Below are 22,258 nucleotides of genomic sequence, written 5' to 3' on the forward strand. Positions count from 1 at the left end.
GCAGTTTTATTATACATTTACAGCAGATTGTATTAATAATACGATTATTTTCTTTACAGAACTGTTTCAACCCAAACATGCTGTGGGGTGAGGGTGCTTTTTTAAACAGCATTTTCATGTATTCTGTTTTGAGCTGAATCTACAGACAAAATACTTTCAGAATTTAATAGATAGGTGCAACATGAAGGACATTCTTAGCATTTTTTCTTTTTATTTTGCAGGGATGGAGGATAAAGTTTTCCCCTTTTTTTCAATTTTTAGCTGTTCTTGCATGCATGTTGCAACAAGAAGCTTGCTAGTGTACTTAAAATGAGAATCAAAGGCCTATAAAAACCAAACCTAGACTGTACCTACATTCTTTGTCACAGCTGGAATGAAAGTCTTATCGTAAATAGCTTGATGGGCTGCTGTTTTCAGACAGAGGGGTTCACAGTAAGCAGAAATGGATAGATGGAAATTAAACCTGGTTGTTTTTCTTTACTAACTTCTCCCTCTCAAGACAAAATGAAAGACCTTGAATTTCCAGTAACAGTGACTACATCCATGTTAGTGTTACAAAGGCATACAAAAACTAAAAGAAATGGCTATACATATGGAATCACATTTAATACCCCTGCGCAGCTGAAATCATATAAGAAAAAATCCACTTGCAACATCAAAAACATTTAACCTAATTAGCCCTTGTTAGATCATACTTATGAAAGAACAATTTACTGAACCATGGATTCAGACCAAGCCCAGTCAACCAGTTCTGCTGTAGTTCAGGATCTGACACAAGACTCATAAAGCAATATATTCTGCTGTACACAGTAGCTTTGAAGTCCGTTGTCCAATCACAAAGGCTTTTTACACGGTTGCCGGGCAGTAACTTAAGTAATAATGAATGTGTGCAGGTCTTTCAAACCACACCTTCCATTTGCAGGTAAATTCACAAGTACATTATTACTAATTTTATTCAAGTTTTTTGTTTTGAATTAATTACCTTTCTTGTATGGGCTATTTCTGTATGCTGTGGATTGCGACTGTTTTATCCTTTGTTGTGTGGCTTGTCTAAATCTACTGTATGAGCAGAATTCATTGCAAAGAAATACAGGTTTGATTTGTCTTGTTAGAAAAATATACTTGCAATTTTTTATAAGAAAAAAGGTTGATGTGTTTTTTTTGTTTGTTTTTTTAAATAGTAGCCAATTATTTTTATTATTTTCTCTCCAATTTAGTCATGTCCAATTATTTTTAGGCTCAGCTCACCACTACCACCCCTGCGCTGACTTGGGAGGGGGGCAAAGACGAACACACGCTGTCCTCCGACGCGTGTGCCGTTAGCCACTCTCATCTTTACACACTGCAGACTCACCATGCAGCCACCCAGAGCTACAGTGTCAGAGGACAACAAAGCTCTGGGCAGCTTACAAGCAAGCCCGCAGGCGCATGGCCAGACGACAGGGGACGCTGGTGCGCGGTGGGCCATGGACACCCTGGCCAACCTAGCCCTCCCTCCCCCGGGCGTTGCTCGGCCCATTGTGCGCCACCCCCTAGGAACTCCCGGTGATCGTTGGCAGTCGCATAACCTGGATTCAAACTTGCGATCTCCAGGCTATAGGGCACATCCGCGCGGAGCACCGCCACTCAAGGAGCCCTGGGTGATGCTTTTTATAGCAAAGCATACTGTACAGGCATTTACACCTTTTGGTTTTCTAAGTATAGGAGTTCTTCTGAATTTGAATGTGATAAACGGGTAAAAAGCACTGCATGTCAAACATACTTCACCAGGCATAAGCTGAGTCAGCTGCCATAATAGCTTGTAATTTGACCTTGTCAGTTTTCTGAATGTATACAGGATTGAGGCATGTTTTGAACTAGGGTTTGAAATGTATGTAATCTGAAGCAGCCTTCTACAAATGTATTCAGTTTTATTTCTTTTTTTTTTTCCTACACTAAATGTAGAAATGTTGATAACAGAAAAAAACACTATTTTGAAATGAGACTAACATATGTATTCTCAATCCCATTTTGCATACAAGGCTATTGTTGAAGGTCTCAGTCGTCTATGTGCTGTATATTACTAAATAATATCCAGCTTTCTATTTAAGAGTATGAATAAGTCAGGTATTGTGCAAACCTTTATTCTTTGCTTATTAAAATACACATTGTTTTTCCCAATGCTGTCATAATTACAGAAGTATTTTGTGTTTGTTAGCTCTGACATCGCTGCTTCACTGTTCACCTGGGCTAAATATATTCAAGGGTTTGGGGGGAGGGAGGTTTAAAAGCTCTGTGTTTTTTCCTCACTGTTCCTTCCAGTGAAGGTTGCCTTTGCAACCTCTCGTTTTAACACTACGTCACTTTGAGTCAAGATGTTGACAGCAGTGTCGCTTTACTTCTGCATTAGACAAGTTGACTCTGTTCCTGTCAAAAATGGCAAACTTCATATTAAAATAGGCAGATCTGAAAAACTTTTTAGTAGCCCTTAGGTTTTATTTTTCCTCAAAACAAGATTTTCCTGCCAGAAGCGTTCTCTATTACATAGGTGAACTTGTAGAAGTAGAACAGTAGAAACTACCATTTCTGTAAACAGCAAGGGCAAGTGGTAGGTGATGTATTGTCTTTTTCCCCTTCTCTCCTTGTTGTGGTTCTATATAGTCCTTAATGTAGTTGCTGATGTACAGCTTTCACTTCTGCCCCTTTGAGAAGGTGGCCTCTCAGAAAATGAGGTAATGGTGAGAGGATTACAAATTTGCCAAGAGAGGTGTGCTTGCACCCTCTAGTGATCCTAAAGTGCAAAGGTTTGACTCGCACGTAACATACGAAAAAAGTACTACTTGAAAGAAAGAAACCATTAAGACTGAATTTAAATTGTATATTGTTTTGCTTTCAAAAGAAAAGTGTTTGGTAGTTTGGGATCTTAATTATGGTAATACAGCCTTTTTGCAAGTACTGCAGGTTTTAAGTCAGCCATTACATTGCTATGATTACCGGTAGCCTTGGGAACAGTCATTTGATTTTCTTGACTCTCTACCACCCCTGTGGATGTATTAAACTACAGTATGTGACATGGCAAGACATTGGTGGAATTGAAAATTTTTTACAGTGGCTTAGATTACTTTTAAAGTATTTTTTCACTGGGCAAAGGGACTGGAAAGAGGAAACAAGAAATGCTATTAAAAGTAAAAAGTAGTGGCTAATACAAAATATGCTCATATTAAACCAAAAACAGTTAAAGAAAAAAAAATAAAAATACTGATAATGCATTTATTAGCTTATGGGCTTCCGATTTTCGGTTTTAACTGATAAAACCCAATAAAAAATAAAAACAACTGTGTATTGCCAATAAACAATGGAAAAAAATGTGGAAATGGTTACTCAATTCACATTGACCACTACTTTCCAATAAAAAAAAAAAATTACAAAAAACAAACACAGAAACTACCTTTTCAGTGCAGCTGAGCAATGTCACTCCATCTTGACTTGTATCTATCATTGATTCGTTCTGAATACTTTATACCCACCCCAACTACTGACTGGCCCACATTCCTACATTTCTGTTGGAGACTGCTTGCTAGATTTAAAACTAGATTACAGTTAGGAATGAAGTCTATTTAGCATGTTTTAAAGCTGTATTACAGTTAAAATATGGAGGATTTAAAACAGAATTGCAAATTGTGGTGAAATGTAAAAAAAAAATGCCTACACACAAAAACCCCAGAAGAATGTGCCCGTGACCATAAGGATTTCGTTGTGGAAGACAGCAAAGGAAAGAAGGTGCAACTTAAGTGTGCAAGTACTGTCGAGTTACTACTATACATATTTTCAGAGAAAAATGCCTAAGCATTTTGGAAAGTAACCAAAAACACTAATTTCATACAGAATATGAAAAAAATGATTTACATAAAACTCAAATAGCTCAAAATAAGCACCAGAAAATTACATTAATAAAAACTGAAAAAAAAAATTTTAGATTGAAAAAAAAAGAGTTTAGTTGAAATGACTTAACTAGTCATACAAGTGAACAAAACTGTAGGAGCTAAATGCTAAAACTGTGAAGTGTCCCTGGAAGACCACACCAGATTTACAGCTTCTGACTTGCCTTAACTGCATTATTATCAGCAACTGTAAGCAAGGACTTGTAATACATGCTTGGTTTATTTGTGTGTCTTTCACAGAGGATACTGTACCAAAGAAAGCAGTATGCCATTTCAATGGGAAGACTTACGCAGATGAGGAGAGGTGGGACATCGATAGCTGTACTCACTGCTACTGCTTGCAGGGTCAGACCCTTTGCTCCACTGTTAGCTGCCCTGCATTGCCCTGTGTGGAGCCAGTAAATGTGGAGGGGGGTTGCTGCCCTATGTGTTCAGGTAAGCCGATCAAAAAGACCTGTGGAGATAATGGAGGATAAATGAGGTATTCGATAAAGCAGTGTAACGGGCAGCGTACCATCACTGGCTTCTCGCTTGCATCCGGGTATCGGCAGGAGAGAGCCAGATGCTCTGCTTGTGACGCGCTACACAGCCCAGGGTACTGTGAGTAACTGGAACAAAAATAAAAAAGACCCCAATACCTGACCACTGTGTGTGGAATCGTGATCAGAATTTATTGTTTTCCTATGAAGGACAGGGACTAGGAGGGAGTGAGTCAGCGGCACCTCTTGTGATAGTGAAAGCAACGGATGCCGTTTTGACGTCAACCTTCTTTTTTTTGTTTTGCAGTGTTTTTTCTTTTATCATTTTTGTATTTCTGTTCCTTTTACACAACCATGTATTGACCCCCAGCCATTAGCATTGTTGATACCAGCATGTAGCTTTTTGTGTGCTGCTCAAAAAGACTAATAACACCGTGTAACAATTTATTTATTTATTTTGTTCCTGGGTAGTAAGTGTTATTTCCTAATTGCTTATGCCTCAAAAGTATAGAAAATGGCTATTATTCCCCACAAACTTTGCTTTTGTGACCAGGACAGTGATATTTTGAAATATCACTATTTCCAATGAGAAAACGGGTGCTTTTGTGTCTTTTTGTTCACATAAAGTCAGAAACAAACAACATATGAATCCAAATTAACATGTATTTATACTAAAGCAATACAAAAATGACTACAAAAGATTTAGAAGTGAGTAGTTTTTCGAGATTTACGATTATACTGTAAATTTACAGTATAATCGTAAATCTCGAAAAACTACTCACTTCTAGCTCATTAAATGTTTTTTTTTTAAATATCATTTTTAAATCTTCCCTACAGAGATGTACGTGCCTGAACCCACTAACATTCCCATTGAGAAGACTGACCGGAGAGGAGAGGTTGAATTTCATGAGCCCTTTTGGCCAACAGGCAGTGAGAATGAGATCTTACCACAGTTCAGAGGTGAGTGCTTGTCAATGACTAAGCAGATGCAAGAGTAGTTGACGTGGCTTCCTGAGGGCTGTGGGGTTATGGGTTAGATCAACTTGTGATAAATGCCTGTCTGCCATAGCTCGAGTTTCTAATACAGTATTTTGTTGGTTACATGGCAGCTTTATGACCAATGTTTTCCCTGCTGTGTGGTGCTATTCAATCAAACAGACATAAGTCCCAAAAAGGTAGTAACCCATGTCAACAATACCTTTAAACTTTAATTTTAAAACACGTACTGCACCCTTGGAAATTGATTGAATATTGCCAAAGAGCAGGAAAGTAAAGCACAATGCTGCATTTCAAAAAGTTAACTACTTACTGAAGCACTTCTGTTAATAAGACAAATATTACATACATGCAATGCTGGTATTGTACGCAGTGACATAACGTGTTTAGTTCTGGTCACTGCGCTACAAGTTAGAGAGGGACACATCTCTTATTTTTTGACCCCCCCCCAACCATTAATGGATCTTTACTCAATCTTTTTTTTTTTTTTTGTTATTTGGACAAGCATTTTTTGGCCTTTGACCTTGTTGGAAGACAGTCTGCCTATGATAAACTGTCAGCCTATAAGCAGATGGTATAGTTGTACTTTAGAATGTTTTGATACATGCCTGCATTCATTTAATCTTCAATCACACCCATGTCTCCTGTCCCTGAACTGTCCCATAGCATGATCAAACCACCTCCAAGTTTAATTGTAGATACAAGGTTTTCTTCATTGAAGGATTTCATTATTTTCTTCAAAAATTCTCTGGTCAGTTTTTGGGGAAGTTATGTTTTAGTTGCATTGGATCAGATAATTTTGCTGAAGAAAGCTTCAGATTCCTGTTCATATTTCTTGGCAAATTTTAGATGCTTGTTTTATAGATTTTCTTTTAAATTATTTTACAGTGAGGTCTACATGCATACAACTCTTCTGTGTTCTGTGTCCTTTGTACAGTTTCTTCGTGCACTATGGTGCCTGATGTTTCAAAATCCTTCAAGTCCTTAACTGTTAATCTTGGATTGTTTTTTTTAACTACTCAGTTGATTCTCCTACCTGCTGTACACCTAATTTTCTTTGGACCTTTCAAGCTTTCAGTTGAATTTGTTTGTAGTACTAGTTGATTATGGATTGATTGTGGATTTGGTATTCAATTTCTCTGATACTGTTCTGTAGCCATTTCCTTTGTTGTAGTTGATTTTCTCAAATGTGAATTCAAGTCATTTGGCTTGACCATCATCTGCTGTCGCCAAAAGTTTTTCTTCAGCACATTTTGGAAATAATTTTCTGGCTATGTAATGCAGACATTATTGATCCCATAAAACAAATAACTTTATTTGGAATCAAAAACATATATTATGGTATAATTATTATAATATAACTGACAGCCATAATAAGTTCAATCTTACGGACATCCACACAGTTTGTTGCATTATTTATTATTTGCATGGAAGATGTTGTGGTGGCTATCAGGTATAGGTTAATTATATTATGCTGAAAGCATTTCTGCCATTTCCCTAGAAGAGTGACAAGTTTAATTATGAATCACACTGTACTGTGCACTCTGAACACCTGCTTATTTTCTTCCAGGAGAAATGGGGAACCTCAAAATGGAGTACACCGAAGGCAAAGGCCCGATGCCAAGCGAGGACACCAACTTCCACTACGTCGCCTGGGTAACCCTGCCTATAATGATGGCTCTGATTACAATAATCGCTCTTCTCCTTATCAATCAGAAGAAGCAGTGGATACCTGTGCCCTGCTACAGAACTCCTACAAAGGTAGCTGCCCTCTTCAAATACTTCAAACAGTTCCCTTTTAACATTTAATTTATTGGACATTGGGAACTGCTGTTTAATATTTATTATTTATTGGGAACTGCTGTTACATGTTTTTCTGGATTCCTGTCATTGGGCACTTTTGGGAAATGCTGGTTAACAGGTGCTAAGATTCATGTTCACTGCCTAATTGAGACATTTTTCTTTCTAATTTAAAGGAAAATAAAAACCTATACAAACATATGATATTTTATTTAACATTGTGTAATAAAAAATAAAAAAACTACAAAATTATATTGCAAAAGTCTACCAGAAGCTATAATAGACATTAGTATTTAAAAAACCACCAACTAGTATGCAATTCAAAATGTGTTAATTCTATAGGGTAATGCAAAACTTTTGGCAATAACTGTATACTGACTGCCAGTGTTTTATATTTATTTACTGCAGAAGTCATTTAAATATTTTCCATTACCATTACATTGGGAACACCTTGTAGTACATATCACAGAAATATATTAACAAATGTTTTGATAAATGTATTCTCATATCCTGTGTCAGAAGCCAATTGGGGAACATTTAAAAAAAATCTCAGCATTGTGTTTTCAAAATAAATATCAGCAGTATTAAAAAAAAAAGCTTCTCCTACTGCAAATAGTACAAACCGTGGATGCATGAAGAGTTGAAGAGTGTTATACTACATTTTACAGTTTATCGACAGTTTTAAACCGCAGCTATATGGCTTGGTAAGGCTGGGTAATCTGTGGGGTGTTGCTATTTATTCTAGCTTCTCTACTACCTTCCTACAATTTCTGTGTATCTGAAGTTCTTTTTCTGTTTAAATATTTTCTGTAAACAATGTAAATATACGTATTTCTGGTTTAGGATTTTAAATTGTAAACCCACCGGGGAAATCCAGAAATCCAGAACGCATTATATTGCATAGCTGCAAGTTTTTTTTTTTTTTTTTTTTTATATATATATATATATATATATATATATATATATATATATATATATATATATATATATATATAAATCCAGAATGCATTATATTTAGGGCTTCTGATTTTCCATTTTAACCAATAAAACACCCCTGATACAAAAAAAAATGACGTTGCCTTTACCCTTTTCCCATTAAAAAATAAAACCTACTACAAAAATAATATTAATTACAATTCCTGGTGCTGCTGGGCAATGTCCCGCCTTGCTGACTTGCATGGTTGATTCGTTCTGAATGCTTTTAACCCGCCCCAACTACTGAGTGACAGCACATTCCTACATTTCTATTGGAGACTCTACTTGCGACATTTAAAACGACATTACAGTAAGGATTTAAAACAGAATTGCAAATTGTGGCGAAATGTAAAAAAATGCCCTACACACAAAAACCCCAGAAGATGTGCCCGTGACCATAAGGATTTTGTTGTGGAAGACAGCAAAGGAAAGAAGGTGCAAATGAAGTGTGCAAGTACTGTCAAGTTACTACTACACATACTTTGAAAGAAGAAAATGCCTAAGCAATTTAGAAAGTAACTGAAAACACTAATTTTATACAGTATATAAAAAGCGAAAGCCCCCCCCCCCAAAAAAAATAATGTACCTAAAACTCAAAAAAAGCTAAAAATAAGCACCAAAAAAAAACAGAATAATGAATAAAAACAGAAGCCCTAATTATATTGTATAGCTCCAAGTTTTTTTATATATAAATCTAGAATGCATAATATTGTATAGCTCCAAGTTTTCCCACAGCGATTTTTCCCACTCTTCAGTGATTACATTGTGGAACAAAGTCTTAAAGCCAGTCTTTGCATTCCTCCTCCTCTTCTTTTTTTTTTAAACAACGATGGCACTTTATTACAATAACACTTTATTTAAAGCAGCTGCAATGTACCATAGCAGTGAAATTATACTCAGGTTTCTTTTGTTTAATTTTGTTCAGATTTATGATCTATTTTCACTGAAGCTGTATCTGTATTGTTGTCTTTGTGAGGGCTAAAGCTGATTAGCATGTTTTCCTATTTCTCCTTGCAGCCTACATGTTTGAACAACCAGCTGGTGTACGTGGACTGTAAGAAAGGCACAATGGTCCAGATAGACAGTCCTCAGCGGATGCTGAGGATGGCAGACCCAGACTCCAGATACAGCGGCTCCTACAGCATGCCAAAACAGAACAACCTGCAGGCAGACAACTTTTACCAGACAGTGTGAGGAACTACTGCACCATCAGAAACAGAACACACTTGACTTACCTGTTATCTGAAACAGACAAAATGAAACAAAACAAAATAAAAACACAAAAAAAAAACATGCATAATTATAATTGCGCGCTTGTCACATGGATTGTATTGGGGTTGTGGACTCATGTGCAGCTCTGGAATATGACAGATTCTGTCTCCTGCAGCGTGCCAGAAAAATAGCATTCCTGCTTTTCCTCTTGTGATCTTCTGACCAAGTGTTTCATAGAACACTGTAGCACCAAAGTTCTATGTTACTAAATGTGTATTTGCTTGTAATATTGCTGTAGATGAATCAGGCCATTAGTGTGGAAGTTGTCTTTCAGACTGGCAGAAGAACATGGGGGATCTCTAACCAGACGCCTGGACATTGGCTTTTCTTGCTGCTCTGAACCTGCTTTTGACGAAGCCTAACCCACTAAAAGGACAATCCCTAATGGATGAAGCAGTGTGACCTTTTAGCCTTTGCTCGGCGCATTATCGTAGACTGGAATCTTCCAAGGCCACAGGCCTTGTGTATTTGCGCAATCTTCACAACGGAGGGTTTACGCTTAAAATAAACACATGCTTTTTTTTTTTTTAATCCATAAAACAAAAAAATTAACAAAAAAAGGGTGGGTTGATGTTGAACATATAAACTACGATATACTGTGTGCTGCTTATATTTTTCAAATGGCCAGTTTTGACAGGACAGGTAGCAAAGGACTTGAGACCTACTATTTTCTTTGTTTGAGCACTGGATCCTGATGCGATTGTACTAGACAGAAGCCTGATGCCTATTTCGTCTTGGTCAGCTTCAAATCTTAGTGAGTTTTCTGTGGGTTCTGAAGGTTGGAAGAACAAGATAATATATTTCTCTAAGAGTAAAAAGAGACTGATTTTTCTTTTTTTTTTTAATTAATTTACTGGTTATGCAGACTTAGAAGCTGCTTCGAAGCTAGGGAGCTGCTTAATTGTATATTACTCAAGCACCTTTTTTTTTTTTTCTTTTGAAGCTCATACAAAATGGAGATTATGCTTCTTATAACATTATCTTATAGGAATATTTATGTAAATATTTTATGCTAAAACAAAAAATATTGTATATATATATATTAAATATATATATATAATTTCCTATGTTTTTTCCTGTTGAATGTATTTATAACTAAGAGAGATTTTATCTGGAACTGAAATAGCTGAACAGGCATTCTATATCGATGCTTGATTACTTGTGAGTTTGCGACGAAAAAGGAAGAGCATCTCATTCTGCTTAGAATTTTATTTTGCGCCTTTAATTTGCTGATAGCTTGGCCACTTAAAATGTATTTTTTGTTTTTTTTCTAAAATGTTAGACTCCTTCGCCTTAAAAGCTTTTGAAAGAGCACATTGCTTACAAGGCAGCAGAAAGTGTGGCACTCATTGAATTGTTTGAAAAGCATGGCTTTCTGCTAATAATAATAATAAAACACACTAACTGTTTCTGATGTCGAAACTACTAGAATGTCAGAAATAAGCTTGGAATTTGTGGTGGTTTGTCTGGGGTGTAACTTTATTATTAATGTTGATTTTGACAGCACTTTTACATAGTAATTACCTGTTTATGTCATGGCTGGGTTTTTTTTTTTTTTTTTTTTTTTTTTAAAGTGTGTAATGAAAGAGTTGCCCTTTTTGCTAAATGTGAAAGTAAATTGTACTTTTGTTTTGTAGTGGAATTTTCAAGTATTGTTGTAAATACTTGGGTGGAATTTGCTGAAAAACAAACAAATCAATCTAATTTATTATTTTAATGACCTAATTTATTAATCTGAAAAAAAATGTTAAATATATACAAGAACAAAAGATGTTCCTAGTTGTTTGTGACAGAGAACCTGGAAATGCTTTTGTTTCCTTAGAAAAAGGGTGGAGGGAAGGTAAAAAAAAAGTTGCTATAAGGGTTTTTTTTTTCTGAACACACACACAAGTACAGTATCATCAGCTTCTGTTTTGATTGGTCTCCTGCTGTACAGACAGCAAAAGAGAAGACATTAATTCCTTACCAAACAAACAGTCAATATTTTAAAAAGTAAACTTTCCTGTTATCGTATATGTTGGCTTTGGCGAGTTATATTATAAAATATGAATATGATGTAGGATTTGGTGTAAAAATGTTTAGGTTTCTTTCTTTGTTTTTTTTTCCGTAAATACTGTATCCCTGAAACTGTTGATTGTGCTCTTGTAATATTATTTCTAAAGGAAACTAGATAAATATGTGGCACTTGGAGTTCCTTGCTGTTTTGCAGATCGCTTGTTTACTTTTTTCTTTTTTTTTGTTTTAACTGTAAAGCAATTTCCTGTATTTTTTGTTTTGGCTGTTGGCAGCATAATAAATCATTTAAAAATGGATTGTGTGATTTATTTATTTCCCCTTCAAGTATGAAATGTAACCATTCCCTAATGGGTGTTTATCTCCTAAAGACCCAAAACCTGAATAAGCTTGTGGCAGTGCGATTGCCCTGCACAGTGGTAAATTAGTGTTGGTGTGGTTTATATGTGGGAATGGGTTTATTTTGTGACGTTTTGGTACTTGATTAGTTTGATTGTATTATTGTTTACAGACGGGTGCTCGATTGAGACTTGCTGCCTGCTATGCTTGGTTGAGGGAAGGGCAGCAAGTGATTGGCTGTGCTGGTCCTCAATCAGCAAGTGGGCGGGTCTCGACCGAGTGTCCGTCAGTTTAAAAACATCCGCGGGAGATTGCTCGGGGCTGCTGCAAGGCCTGCCGTTTTCACGGCACCTTTTGAGTTATAGTTTGGGGTATTGTGTTTTATTTTGCACTTTTTGTACGGTTTACTGTATTTGTCCTCTGTGCGTTACCATCGCTGGTAACGTCACATGACCGCCTTTATTTTACTTTCATTTTCTGTTTTTGTTAATAAATCCTGCGCGCCTGTGCCGGCGTTTCAACACCACCTCAGTCTCTCTATATGCTTGAACAGCGGCTACCCACACGCGTTACTCGAGGAAGACCCTGTCACATATGGTGTCAGAAGTGGGATTCCGCTGCATCCTGCCGAAGCAAGGCTAGATGGCTACAGAGAGACAGGAGGAGCAAACCCCTGAATTTTATTTTATTTTTTTTGGTGTTGAAACGCCGGCACAGGCGCGCAGGATTTATTAACAAAAACAGAAAATGAAAGTAAAATAAAGGCGGTCATGTGACGTTACCAGCGATGGTAACGCACAGAGGACAAATACAGTAAACCGTACAAAAAGTGCAAAATAAAACACAATACCCCAAACTATAACTCAAAAGGTGCCGTGAAAACGGCAGGCCTTGCAGCAGCCCCGAGCAATCTCCCGCGGATGTTTTTAAACTGACGGACACTCGGTCGAGACCCGCCCACTTGCTGATTGAGGACCAGCACAGCCAATCACTTGCTGCCCTTCCCTCAACCAAGCATAGCAGGCAGCAAGTCTCAATCGAGCACCCGTCTGTAAACAATAATACAATCAAACTAATCAAGTACCAAAACGTCACAAAATAAACCCATTCCCACATATAAACCACACCAACACTAATTTACCACTGTGCAGGGCAATCGCACTGCCACAAAGCTATACCAAAGCTTCTCAGCCAACTTACCTTCCCAGGGATCAAGCAACATAAGTCAGCTGACTTTGTGCTCTTCCCCCAGGCTGCAGTAGCTCTGGACTGGAGGTATTTATTACAAGACAGTTTGTGTAATTAAAGTAATTCTTATTACTTTATTTTGTGTGAGAGAAATCTTTTTTCATTGTATTTTTCTTTTTTCACAGACACTAAGCGCAGGCTTGTCTGCAGTGCGTGCTGCGACACACGTGTAATGAGAGCAGCTGCTGGGTTCAGAAGCTGCACAGGACCGAGAGGATGCTTCGGTTGTGGTTGCTTGATGCCGTTTTAACAGCTGTTGCATCACCATTATGAGGGCTGTTAGTGCATTCTAACAAGCAGGCTTTCTTCAATCTCGTGTGAGTACAGACTGAGTGGTTTTGCTAGTAGCTTGCACAGTTGGGCATCCCTGTACAGTGCTACCTGCGGTAACTGCGAACAGGTGGACCCCTACCTTACCGTTACCGAGGTCACCGACCCGCTCCATCCCCGACCCAGTACGAAGCTGGTCTTGTTCAGGTCTTGAACAGCCCCGTACACAGCATTGCTACTTGCATAATGCCTGGGTTTATCCCTGCGAGACACGCTAGGCCAGTGTTGAGGACAAAACACGGCAGATGCTCTTCTTGCCTGGGGCCAGAGCACGCAAAGGAGGCACTGGTGAACTGCAGCTTCTGCAAGTTTTGTAAACAGTTCGCCAAGCACATGCTGGAGAAACATCTCTCCCTCAGCTCTAGAGAGGGCTCTGTGTTCCTTACTCCTGCACAACGCTCTTCCCATCACTCTGTTAGAGAGGTGGCTGCATGTGTGTGTGTGTCCATGGCTCTCTGCCAAGGGAGAGTTGCCAACGCGCGCAGGAAGCAGTCTTCACGGTCTTCCTCATCCTCCTCTGCCTCTCCTCTGAGGAAGAAAAACAATTCATGAGCTTTAAAACCTTTTTATTATTATTATTAGAGATGGAGAAGTTGTTATTGAGTGACCATTCAGCACCGCCTGCCCCCTTGGAGTCTGTGACAGGGTAGCGTCACTGGCAAGCTGTTTCGACCAGGAAGGAGTCTCGGAGACAAGGAAGCTGCAGGTTTAAATGGGCTAATGCTCACTTTAATAATCAACAGAAAAACACATTAGCAAAAGAAGTCGGCACAACAGCCAAAATAAAAGGTCTACGAAATACCTGCATAAACGTAAACAAACAGATGGGACAAGACAGCACGGAACACGGAAAAAATATCCAACTCTAACTCTAATTCTTACTTTCTAATGAACACCCGTGATCACCCTATTTATACAGCTGTGGCTGGAGCCTTAATTAACCCTTTGCGGTCCATTTATTCAGCGCCTGTTAGGTACGTCAGGTCCAATTTATTTTCACACGCACTGTTTATTTTACACACACTGTTTAAAAATTGAACGTCAGTCCGCCCCCCCCCCCCCCCAAAGTAAAACTGGTTTAAAGGGCATTGCAATGCTTAGCGACATCAGTACTGCATCTCCAGCCAAGCCCCACCCAGTGTTTTTTTCACATACCACTTTATAGACGTGGATACTGATAAATCCTCGATAATGCAATCCAAGCCATTATTCTATTGCTATAACATCTCAAATAGCTCTGCAAATGTCTGATATTCTTTGAGCGCTGGATGCGGAAGCAGCTATCTCTGGAAAGGGAAAATCGTAATGTCAGACCTGGTTCGACATTGGACAGCAAAGGAATCATTTATTCAATTCACAGCTCCAGCCACATTCCCACATGTTTTTTAGGGAAAAATTCAACACCCTCCCTGCCGTTATTCCCCACACCAACACACACACTGGCAGGGCTTTCCCTGCATACTGCCACAGGGTCCCAGGGGGCTACTAGCATAGATTGGCAGCAGGATGACATGCTGTCCATCACCATCTCTGAGGAGGTCGTCCTGGGATCACCCAGCTACAGCTCCTGCTGTTTCCCGTCTATGGACACCCCATATAGGGTGCACGATGTGGAGAAACTGGGCCTGGCCAAATTTCCACCAGTAGAGGCTTCCATTGTCACGCAGGTACAGGCGCCTAATTCAGCGCTTTTGTTCAAGGATGGTATCTGCACCACCAAACAGTGCCGGGTCTCAGAGGTTATCCCCAAGCGTGCCTATTCAGCTAGTGTGCTCGCCACGCGGCTTATCAACTTTAATAGTATTCTGGTAACCTACCAGTCCTATTTGCTGAAGTCCCTCTCTGGCAGCCGCAGGTCCTCACGAGAAGAACTGGATCAGCTGTGCCTGGTTTAATAAGAACCTACTCTGTTTGTCAAGACTGAAGAGGCAGGTTGTAGGTATAAACCTGGCTGCGCTAGTAGCCACATACAGGCAGCTTTGGTTTTCCCAGGCATGCTTGCCTGACAGGGACAAAGCAGACGAGATGCTGCGGGATGATGGCTTCAGACTGTTCCTTGACCTTAGAGAGGTCAACCTGTTTGTGACCTGAAGGAGGTTCAAAATGTTGATGATGCAACAGCTGTTGCAGTCAATCAAACTGGTTCACCACGGTGGACCTCAAAGACACCCACACGTTTGGGCCTTACGGTGAATCAGATGAAGAGCCAGCTCACACCTTCTTAGACTACCTCCTATCTAGGTATGTGCTTGGACTCCATGTGCATGCTGTCCACACTGTCGGACAGCAGAGTGCAGAGAATAGCCACCTGTTTAGAGCTATTTCAGTTGAACAAAGTGCCGCAACCTGCTCAGTCAGGCGTGGAGGACCTTAAGGCATCCCGACCCATCGAGCCTGCAGTTCTGGATCTGGCCCTTGAACAGTCTATCCAATAGGATTATTGACACCCTGAAAAATGCCAGAGCAGCATGCACACGTTCCCAGTAAGGGTACAAGTGGGGTGTCTTTCAGACGTGTTGCCTGCCTCGGGGTTCAACCCCACAGCCTGTCCTATGGCAGATATGCTGCAATTTTTGCAGGACCTGTTTAAAGAGGGGAAATCCCCCAGTACATTTAAAGGTCTATATGGCAGCTATTTCAGCTTGCCCAGTCAAAACTGACTTGATCTCCTTATGAGCTCGCTTCCTGGTGGGTCAATTTTTGAAAGGAGCTTAATAGCTTTGGCCGCCCATAAAGGATATTGTTCCTTGCTGGAAGCTTAACGTGGTGCTTGGTGCATGCAGCCTCCATTTTAGCGCTTGCATTCAACTGAGCTGACGTTTTTAGCACTCAAACCAGCTTTCCTGCTGGCAGTGAGATGCAGGCATTTTCAGTTGCGAAAGCCTGCTTAATTTTTGCAGAAGCTAGGACAAAGGCTACGCTCTGTACCAATCCTGCTTTTCTGCCAAAGACTATCTCGGCATTTCATATCAATCAGTCTGTGGAATTGGAGGCTTCCTTCCACCACCTTTCCAGTCTGACATGGAGCGACAGCTCCGTACTCACTCCCCAGTGTGGGCCCTGGTGTACTACATTAACAGGACGAAGAGTTGGAGACACACTGAACAATTTTTTTGTCTACTATGGGGCGAAGTCCCATGGTCAGCCCTGTCTAAACAGATACAGTCAGGACTTTCCCCCTTCAGAGAAGCTCACTGCCCATTCCACCAGGAGTATGGTAACTTTGTGGCCTTATTCCAGGGTGCATCTGTCAAGGACATTTGCAATGCAGTAGTTTGTGCTACTTCCAATATCTTCACTAGGTTCTACAGACTAATGTCGTGGATCATCAAACACCTGGCTTTGGAACTAGATTGTTAAGGATGGCTTCCTTGCTACTGGGGTTCATAATGGTAACACAAGGCAGCCTCAGCTTAGCCTTGTAGCATTCCATTGCAACGGCTGTGGTATACTCACCGATTAGGTAATGGTTACATTTCTATTTCCGGGAACCAGAGTTATGACAATAACCTAATGTTTTCTATAGCATAACCTATGTTTTTGCTATTTTTTTAAATGTTTGTTCCAAATATTGAATGCCTGGAGAGGGTAAGCCAGTGTCAGTTTGGCTCAATTAGCACTGTACTTTCCAATGTGTCAAACTCCAGGGACAAATAAAAGAATCATCATTTTATTGAGACAAAAAATACACTTCCTGTTATCCCATTCCAAATATTGTTTTAAGAAATGCTATCACACAACATCAAAACCAATGGGCCAATAAAAATGAGCCAATAAGTACTATGTGGCAACCTTTCTGTGCCAACCGGAGAAAGGGCACAGAGCTACAACAGTGCATTGCTAAAATTGTTAATAGTACATTCTCGGGCATTTCACAGCAGACTTCACAGTATAATCTCAAAACAATGTGATCAGTTTATATATGTAGCGATATGTTAAGTATAACTCACAAATTCTATAGATATAGACACCTTTAGACTGTTGCTGTAATATAAAAAAAATCACTGAAAAATCACACAAGCAAGTTGAACTTCCTATGTACCGTAAACAATAAAGCCTTTGCTTGCAGTCCTTAAGGTCACATCATCGAATCCCACTGTTTTAATACAACAGTACCAATTTTATAATATACAGTAGTAGTGATAGTCTTTCTTTAAAAATTGCATTGGTTAAAGATTAATCTTTTACCATAATTACAATACCATTATTACAATACAGGAGGTTATATTGAAAGTTCCAATTTGGCCTTAGAATTGGCCTTTGGCCCTACTGATATCGTGCAGCTTTCTTAAACTGGGTTTCCACTAAGTTTTTAGTTCATGTTGAAGAACTGCAAGTGCAGCCTGCCTCATTTGGTCACCAAAAAAATAACAAGAGAAACATAACGAAAAACCCAGATGTAGTGTTACACAAATACAAAAAAATAATGATAAGAAGAAGAAAGCGCTGTTTACTATCCATGTAATATTTGCTGAAAATTATTTATTATTACATTTATATTTATTATAAACATATTAAACACGTTGTAATGAAGCCCCTCTTTGTCAGGATGGCCCTGGGCTCTATCATGGCTTTTGTGTGGGTGTGTCAAATTGGGTGTGTAATTATACAGTTTTGCACTGTTTGCACACTTGTAATCACAAATAAGCAAACACAGGAGCAAAACAAAACATGACCAAACTATTCAAAATAAACAAACCCCCAAACACCCAAGCTACGGCTATCCCAGTGTTTTTCCCTCTCTTTCTGTTTCTACTCTCGCTCTCCACTTCACACTCCTACACAACCTCCTACACATCTTCCCAAAAGAAACATTTCTTCTACCTTTTATATCATATGGGGGTTGATTGTTTCAATCATGCTAGTTTACTATGTTTTGGGGCCCAACGTTACTTTGGTTTGTCCTTGGTAGGTACCCATGATAGATGCTACTCAAAGCTAGTGTACATTTAATTGCTTGGGACAGAACATTCTAGACTTAAAGCAATCAGCTATCTGATAATAACCAAACATGAAGATAGCAAAAGTATAATGGATGAAAGGGTTTTGTTCTATATGTATGTATTATTCCTTGCAAAGAGCTGCATTTTTCTATTAGCTTCAGTATTTTTCCATAACCTTTACTTATAAAAACAACTGAACTATAAAGTACTATCATTTTAGTCAAAATGACAATAATTTGAAAAGTTGAATTCATGTTGTCATATAAAATAAAAAAAATAAATAAATAAAAAATACCGAATGACAAGGTCTCTAGATACAGAACAGTTCCCCCACACAAACATGCCATCCCCTCACCCGAGTGTCATAATTCTGCTTTTGACGAATGTCCGCAGCCTGCAACTGGTTGCAGAAAAAGCGATAAGCAGTATCCAGACGATCCTGCAACCTCCTGGAACTGGAGGACCCCCATCTGCAGGTCCAGCTGTCTGCAAAGTCAGCCAGAGAATGTCTAATTCAGGGGTGTCAAACTTAATTTTACCAAGGGCCATATCTTAATTTAACGTTTGTTTCACAGGACATAAAGTGCACACCTTTTACATATACACATGCATTTTTTTAGGTGAGATAGAAAACGCTTGTTTATATTCACAGTTTTTAATACATACACATGTATGTTATATATGACTTATTAATTAAAAACTCATGTTATCTATCTTACCTAGTTGCTTCCCTGTGTGTTCTCATTTAGAAATATGGCACATTTTTTGTGAGACAAGCTTGTCAATATCGGGATTCATGTTTTGTGCTGAAACGATCTTTAGCACGGCGTGTAGATGCTTGTCATTCAGGCGAGATCTTTGGAGGATTTATTAATCTTCATCAGTGAAAATAGCTGTTCACAGAAGAATGTACTGCCGAACATTGACATGATTCGTGCAGCCTGAATGCCGAGCTGTGAGAATGTGGCTGGAAGGAACAGGTAAAACTGCTCAGCCGAGACAGAATCAAACTTAGCCTTCAGTGCACTATTGCACTGCAATTCAATCAATTCCATCTGGATGTCTTCTGGTGCAGTTTCCACATCTACTCCAAATGGGTTTGAAAAAAGCTGGAACTGGAATGGCTACTTTTGAAAATCTGAAAAACAGTGCTCAAATTCCACACGCAACACATTTAGTTTTGCAGCAAACACACTACCAGGAAAAGTAAAATCTGCCATAGAATCACACACAGCTGGCACGTTAGGAAATGTGAAAGGTTTCCTTGCTGCTTGTGTTTTTCCCACACGTGTAATTGTTAAGCTGTTAGGTTATATATTAAATCCCAAATCACACAACCACTTTGTATCTGAAAGCTGTCTAATTTCTTTCCATTTATTGTGTATGAAAATGTCTATTTCTTGACGCAATTCGAAGAAACTTGAAAGTACTGTACAAATCACCATATTGAGCACTAAGCTTGTCAAGTAACTTTCGCCCTGATGAAATTTATCGTTTTCACAACCTTGACCATTATGTGATCCATTTTTAGCACCTTCCCTCACAGTGGTTGCTGGTGTAAAATACAGTGGTACATTATAAGTGTTGTTGGACAATTCACCTCCTGTAGTTCTTTGCACACCAAAGCAACAAGCCCATTTTTTTCACCACACATGGGAGGTGCTCTGTCTGTTGTTGTCAATCCAACTAATTTCTCCCACTGTAATTTCATGTTGCACGCACACTTCTCAAGCTGTTGAAATATATTGTTTGCTGTGGAAGTGAGGTGCATAGCTGCAACAACCAAAAGCTGATAATGAAGTCTGCATCAACACCCCAGATAAAAATACGTAACGCAGCGGTATCAGTTATATCTGTGCTCTTGCAAATAGCAAGAGAAAAGGCTACGAAATTGCTTGCTTTTTCAGTGAGCTCTCTTGAAGATTGTTAGCCAGGTCATCCACTCTTTCAGCCACAGTATTTCTTGAAAGACTGATATTGGAAAACATGCTTTTTCTGAGGACAGACTATTTCTGTGACTTTAAGCATGCAGTCTTTTAGACTTTAGTCTTTTTCAGAAAAGTGATTTGACAACTTCGCCATTATCTCTGACACAAGGTAACTTGCCTTTACTGCCACATCACTTTCACCTTTTGCCTTTTTAAACATGTTCTGCTGTAAATCAAGGGTTCTTTTTAATTTGGCAAGCTTTTCTTGCCTTTGCTTTCCTTCAAACTCATCATATTTTTCTTTATGTTTTGCTTCATAGTGGCACCTTAAATTGAATCACTTCGTCACCGCAATACTTCCCTTACCAAGCAAATTGGGTTTTCTTGCTGCTCTACAAATAAATATTCAAACTCCCCTTTCCTGAAACAATCTGCCTTCCTTATCTATCTTTATTTCTTGGACATTTTGAGAGTTATATTATCGTTTTTGATGGCCAATAGGTAGGGGCAGTGTCTAACGGAAAATACACCTTAAGCACCAAGCATGAGATATGATTGGCTGTCTCTAGCTGTCTTCTGTTTCTTTAGCTCTGAGCTTCCCACTACTTTTCTGATGGCTGATGGTATTTGGAGTTCTTACGTGTAACCCAATAGACTCAAACAGGGCCGGGCCAAATTACATTGTAATGAATGAACTTTGCAGGTAGACAGATAAAGTACCTCCAAGGACCGTATTCGGCCCACAGGCCTTGTGTTTGACACCCCTGGTCTAGATCTAATATGTAGGGGTCCTGCATGGCTGCAACCCAAACTTCTTGGCTCACCATCATCACCCCAGCCTGGATCTCCATGGCCCGCTTCCCCCTCATTGCCGACAGGCCCCCAGTCACTGTGCGCAACTGCACAGTAGAGGTTCTAGTCTGTGCTGTCTAGTCTGTGGTCTTTTAGTAGACACGGGCCATACCAGGGTTATGTTAGACCCGGTGTGCAGTAGCGTGGTTCAGGGGACCCCTTCGTTGCGGATGGGGACATGGCAAAAGTCACCCACAACCACAGTCAGGCTTGACAGACCGATGCAGGTGGTGGGTGAGATGTCAGACCCTTTGGAGGAGTTCTGTTGGATCCCTCCCAGTTGTGGAAGCTGCAGCGCTGGCAGCTGATGGTGGTGAGTGCCTGTACAAGAGCAACTACTTCAGGGAGCCAAGGCAATGCAAGAATATCATCGTTGGCTCTCCCCTTACAGGGCTGGGCTTGGTCAACCTGGGTCAGCTCTTCTGTGTTTTTTCTTCGGCCGATACCTCTTCCCACTCTTGGGCCAAGTGGAGCACCGCTTGTAGTGTTTGAGGCTGCCATAAACACAGTTGTCTTCTCAGTTCTCCTGCCTCTTCCCCCTGTTTGGTGGGGGAAGACTCTGTGTAGGCTCAGCGGCTTTCACCTTCCTGCCCTGATGATAGGCTGGCTCAATCCCTCTGGGTCAGCCAGGCTCCCAAAGCCTTTGCTCTTTTCCCGATCGCTCTGCTTCAGTTCTCAGCTGTCTTTCTGGGCTCTCTGCTGCTTCTTTGCCAGCTCCCTTTTTGGCAGTGCCTACCCTGGCTCCACTCTCTGTCTCCAGCTGAACGAACCTCTCCTGCAGCTACTTCTGCAAAGTGCCCCTCTCTGCCACTGACCTCCACCCGTTCAGTGGTGGCTTGTCGGCTCCTGTCACTCCCTCCTTCAGCTCCTTATTCACTTTCCACAATGTTCGCTCCTTCCCTCTTCTGATCACCAGTGTAGTGTAGTGTACCAGCTTTTCAGTAACAGTGAAAGGGTTAGAAGAGATCAGACAGGAGGCTGTAACTTCGGTCTAGAACAGCAATTCTTTATTCAGGTTACACTGCATACAACACTCATGGCAAGCTTTCCTACATTCTGCCCCAAGGAGCTTGCAGGCTCCCGTTAAATAACCCAAAGACCCGCCAACAGAAATTCAACAATATATCACCTTTCTTGCACCGTGTCCAGGTGCATTCCTCGAA

At 39.8% G+C, this 22,258-nt stretch overlaps 1 protein-coding gene across 2 annotated transcripts in view; it reads left to right on the forward strand.

Moving 5' to 3' along the window:
- LOC121316050 (cysteine-rich motor neuron 1 protein-like) overlaps positions 1-11,298 on the forward strand; it is a 266,068-nt gene extending 254,770 nt beyond the window's left edge. For both annotated transcript variants that reach the window (XM_041250754.1, XM_041250755.1), the window contains 4 exons: positions 4,161-4,355; positions 5,237-5,359; positions 6,966-7,156; positions 9,188-11,298. In XM_041250754.1, the coding sequence (XP_041106688.1) occupies positions 4,161-4,355; positions 5,237-5,359; positions 6,966-7,156; positions 9,188-9,364 (686 nt within the window). In that variant the 3' untranslated portion in view covers positions 9,365-11,298. The remainder of the gene's footprint in view (positions 1-4,160; positions 4,356-5,236; positions 5,360-6,965; positions 7,157-9,187) is intronic.
- The last annotated feature ends 10,960 nt before the right edge of the window (positions 11,299-22,258 follow it).

This window comes from Polyodon spathula, chromosome 5, assembly GCF_017654505.1.
Source record: "Polyodon spathula isolate WHYD16114869_AA chromosome 5, ASM1765450v1, whole genome shotgun sequence".
Lineage (NCBI taxonomy): Eukaryota > Metazoa > Chordata > Actinopteri > Acipenseriformes > Polyodontidae > Polyodon > Polyodon spathula.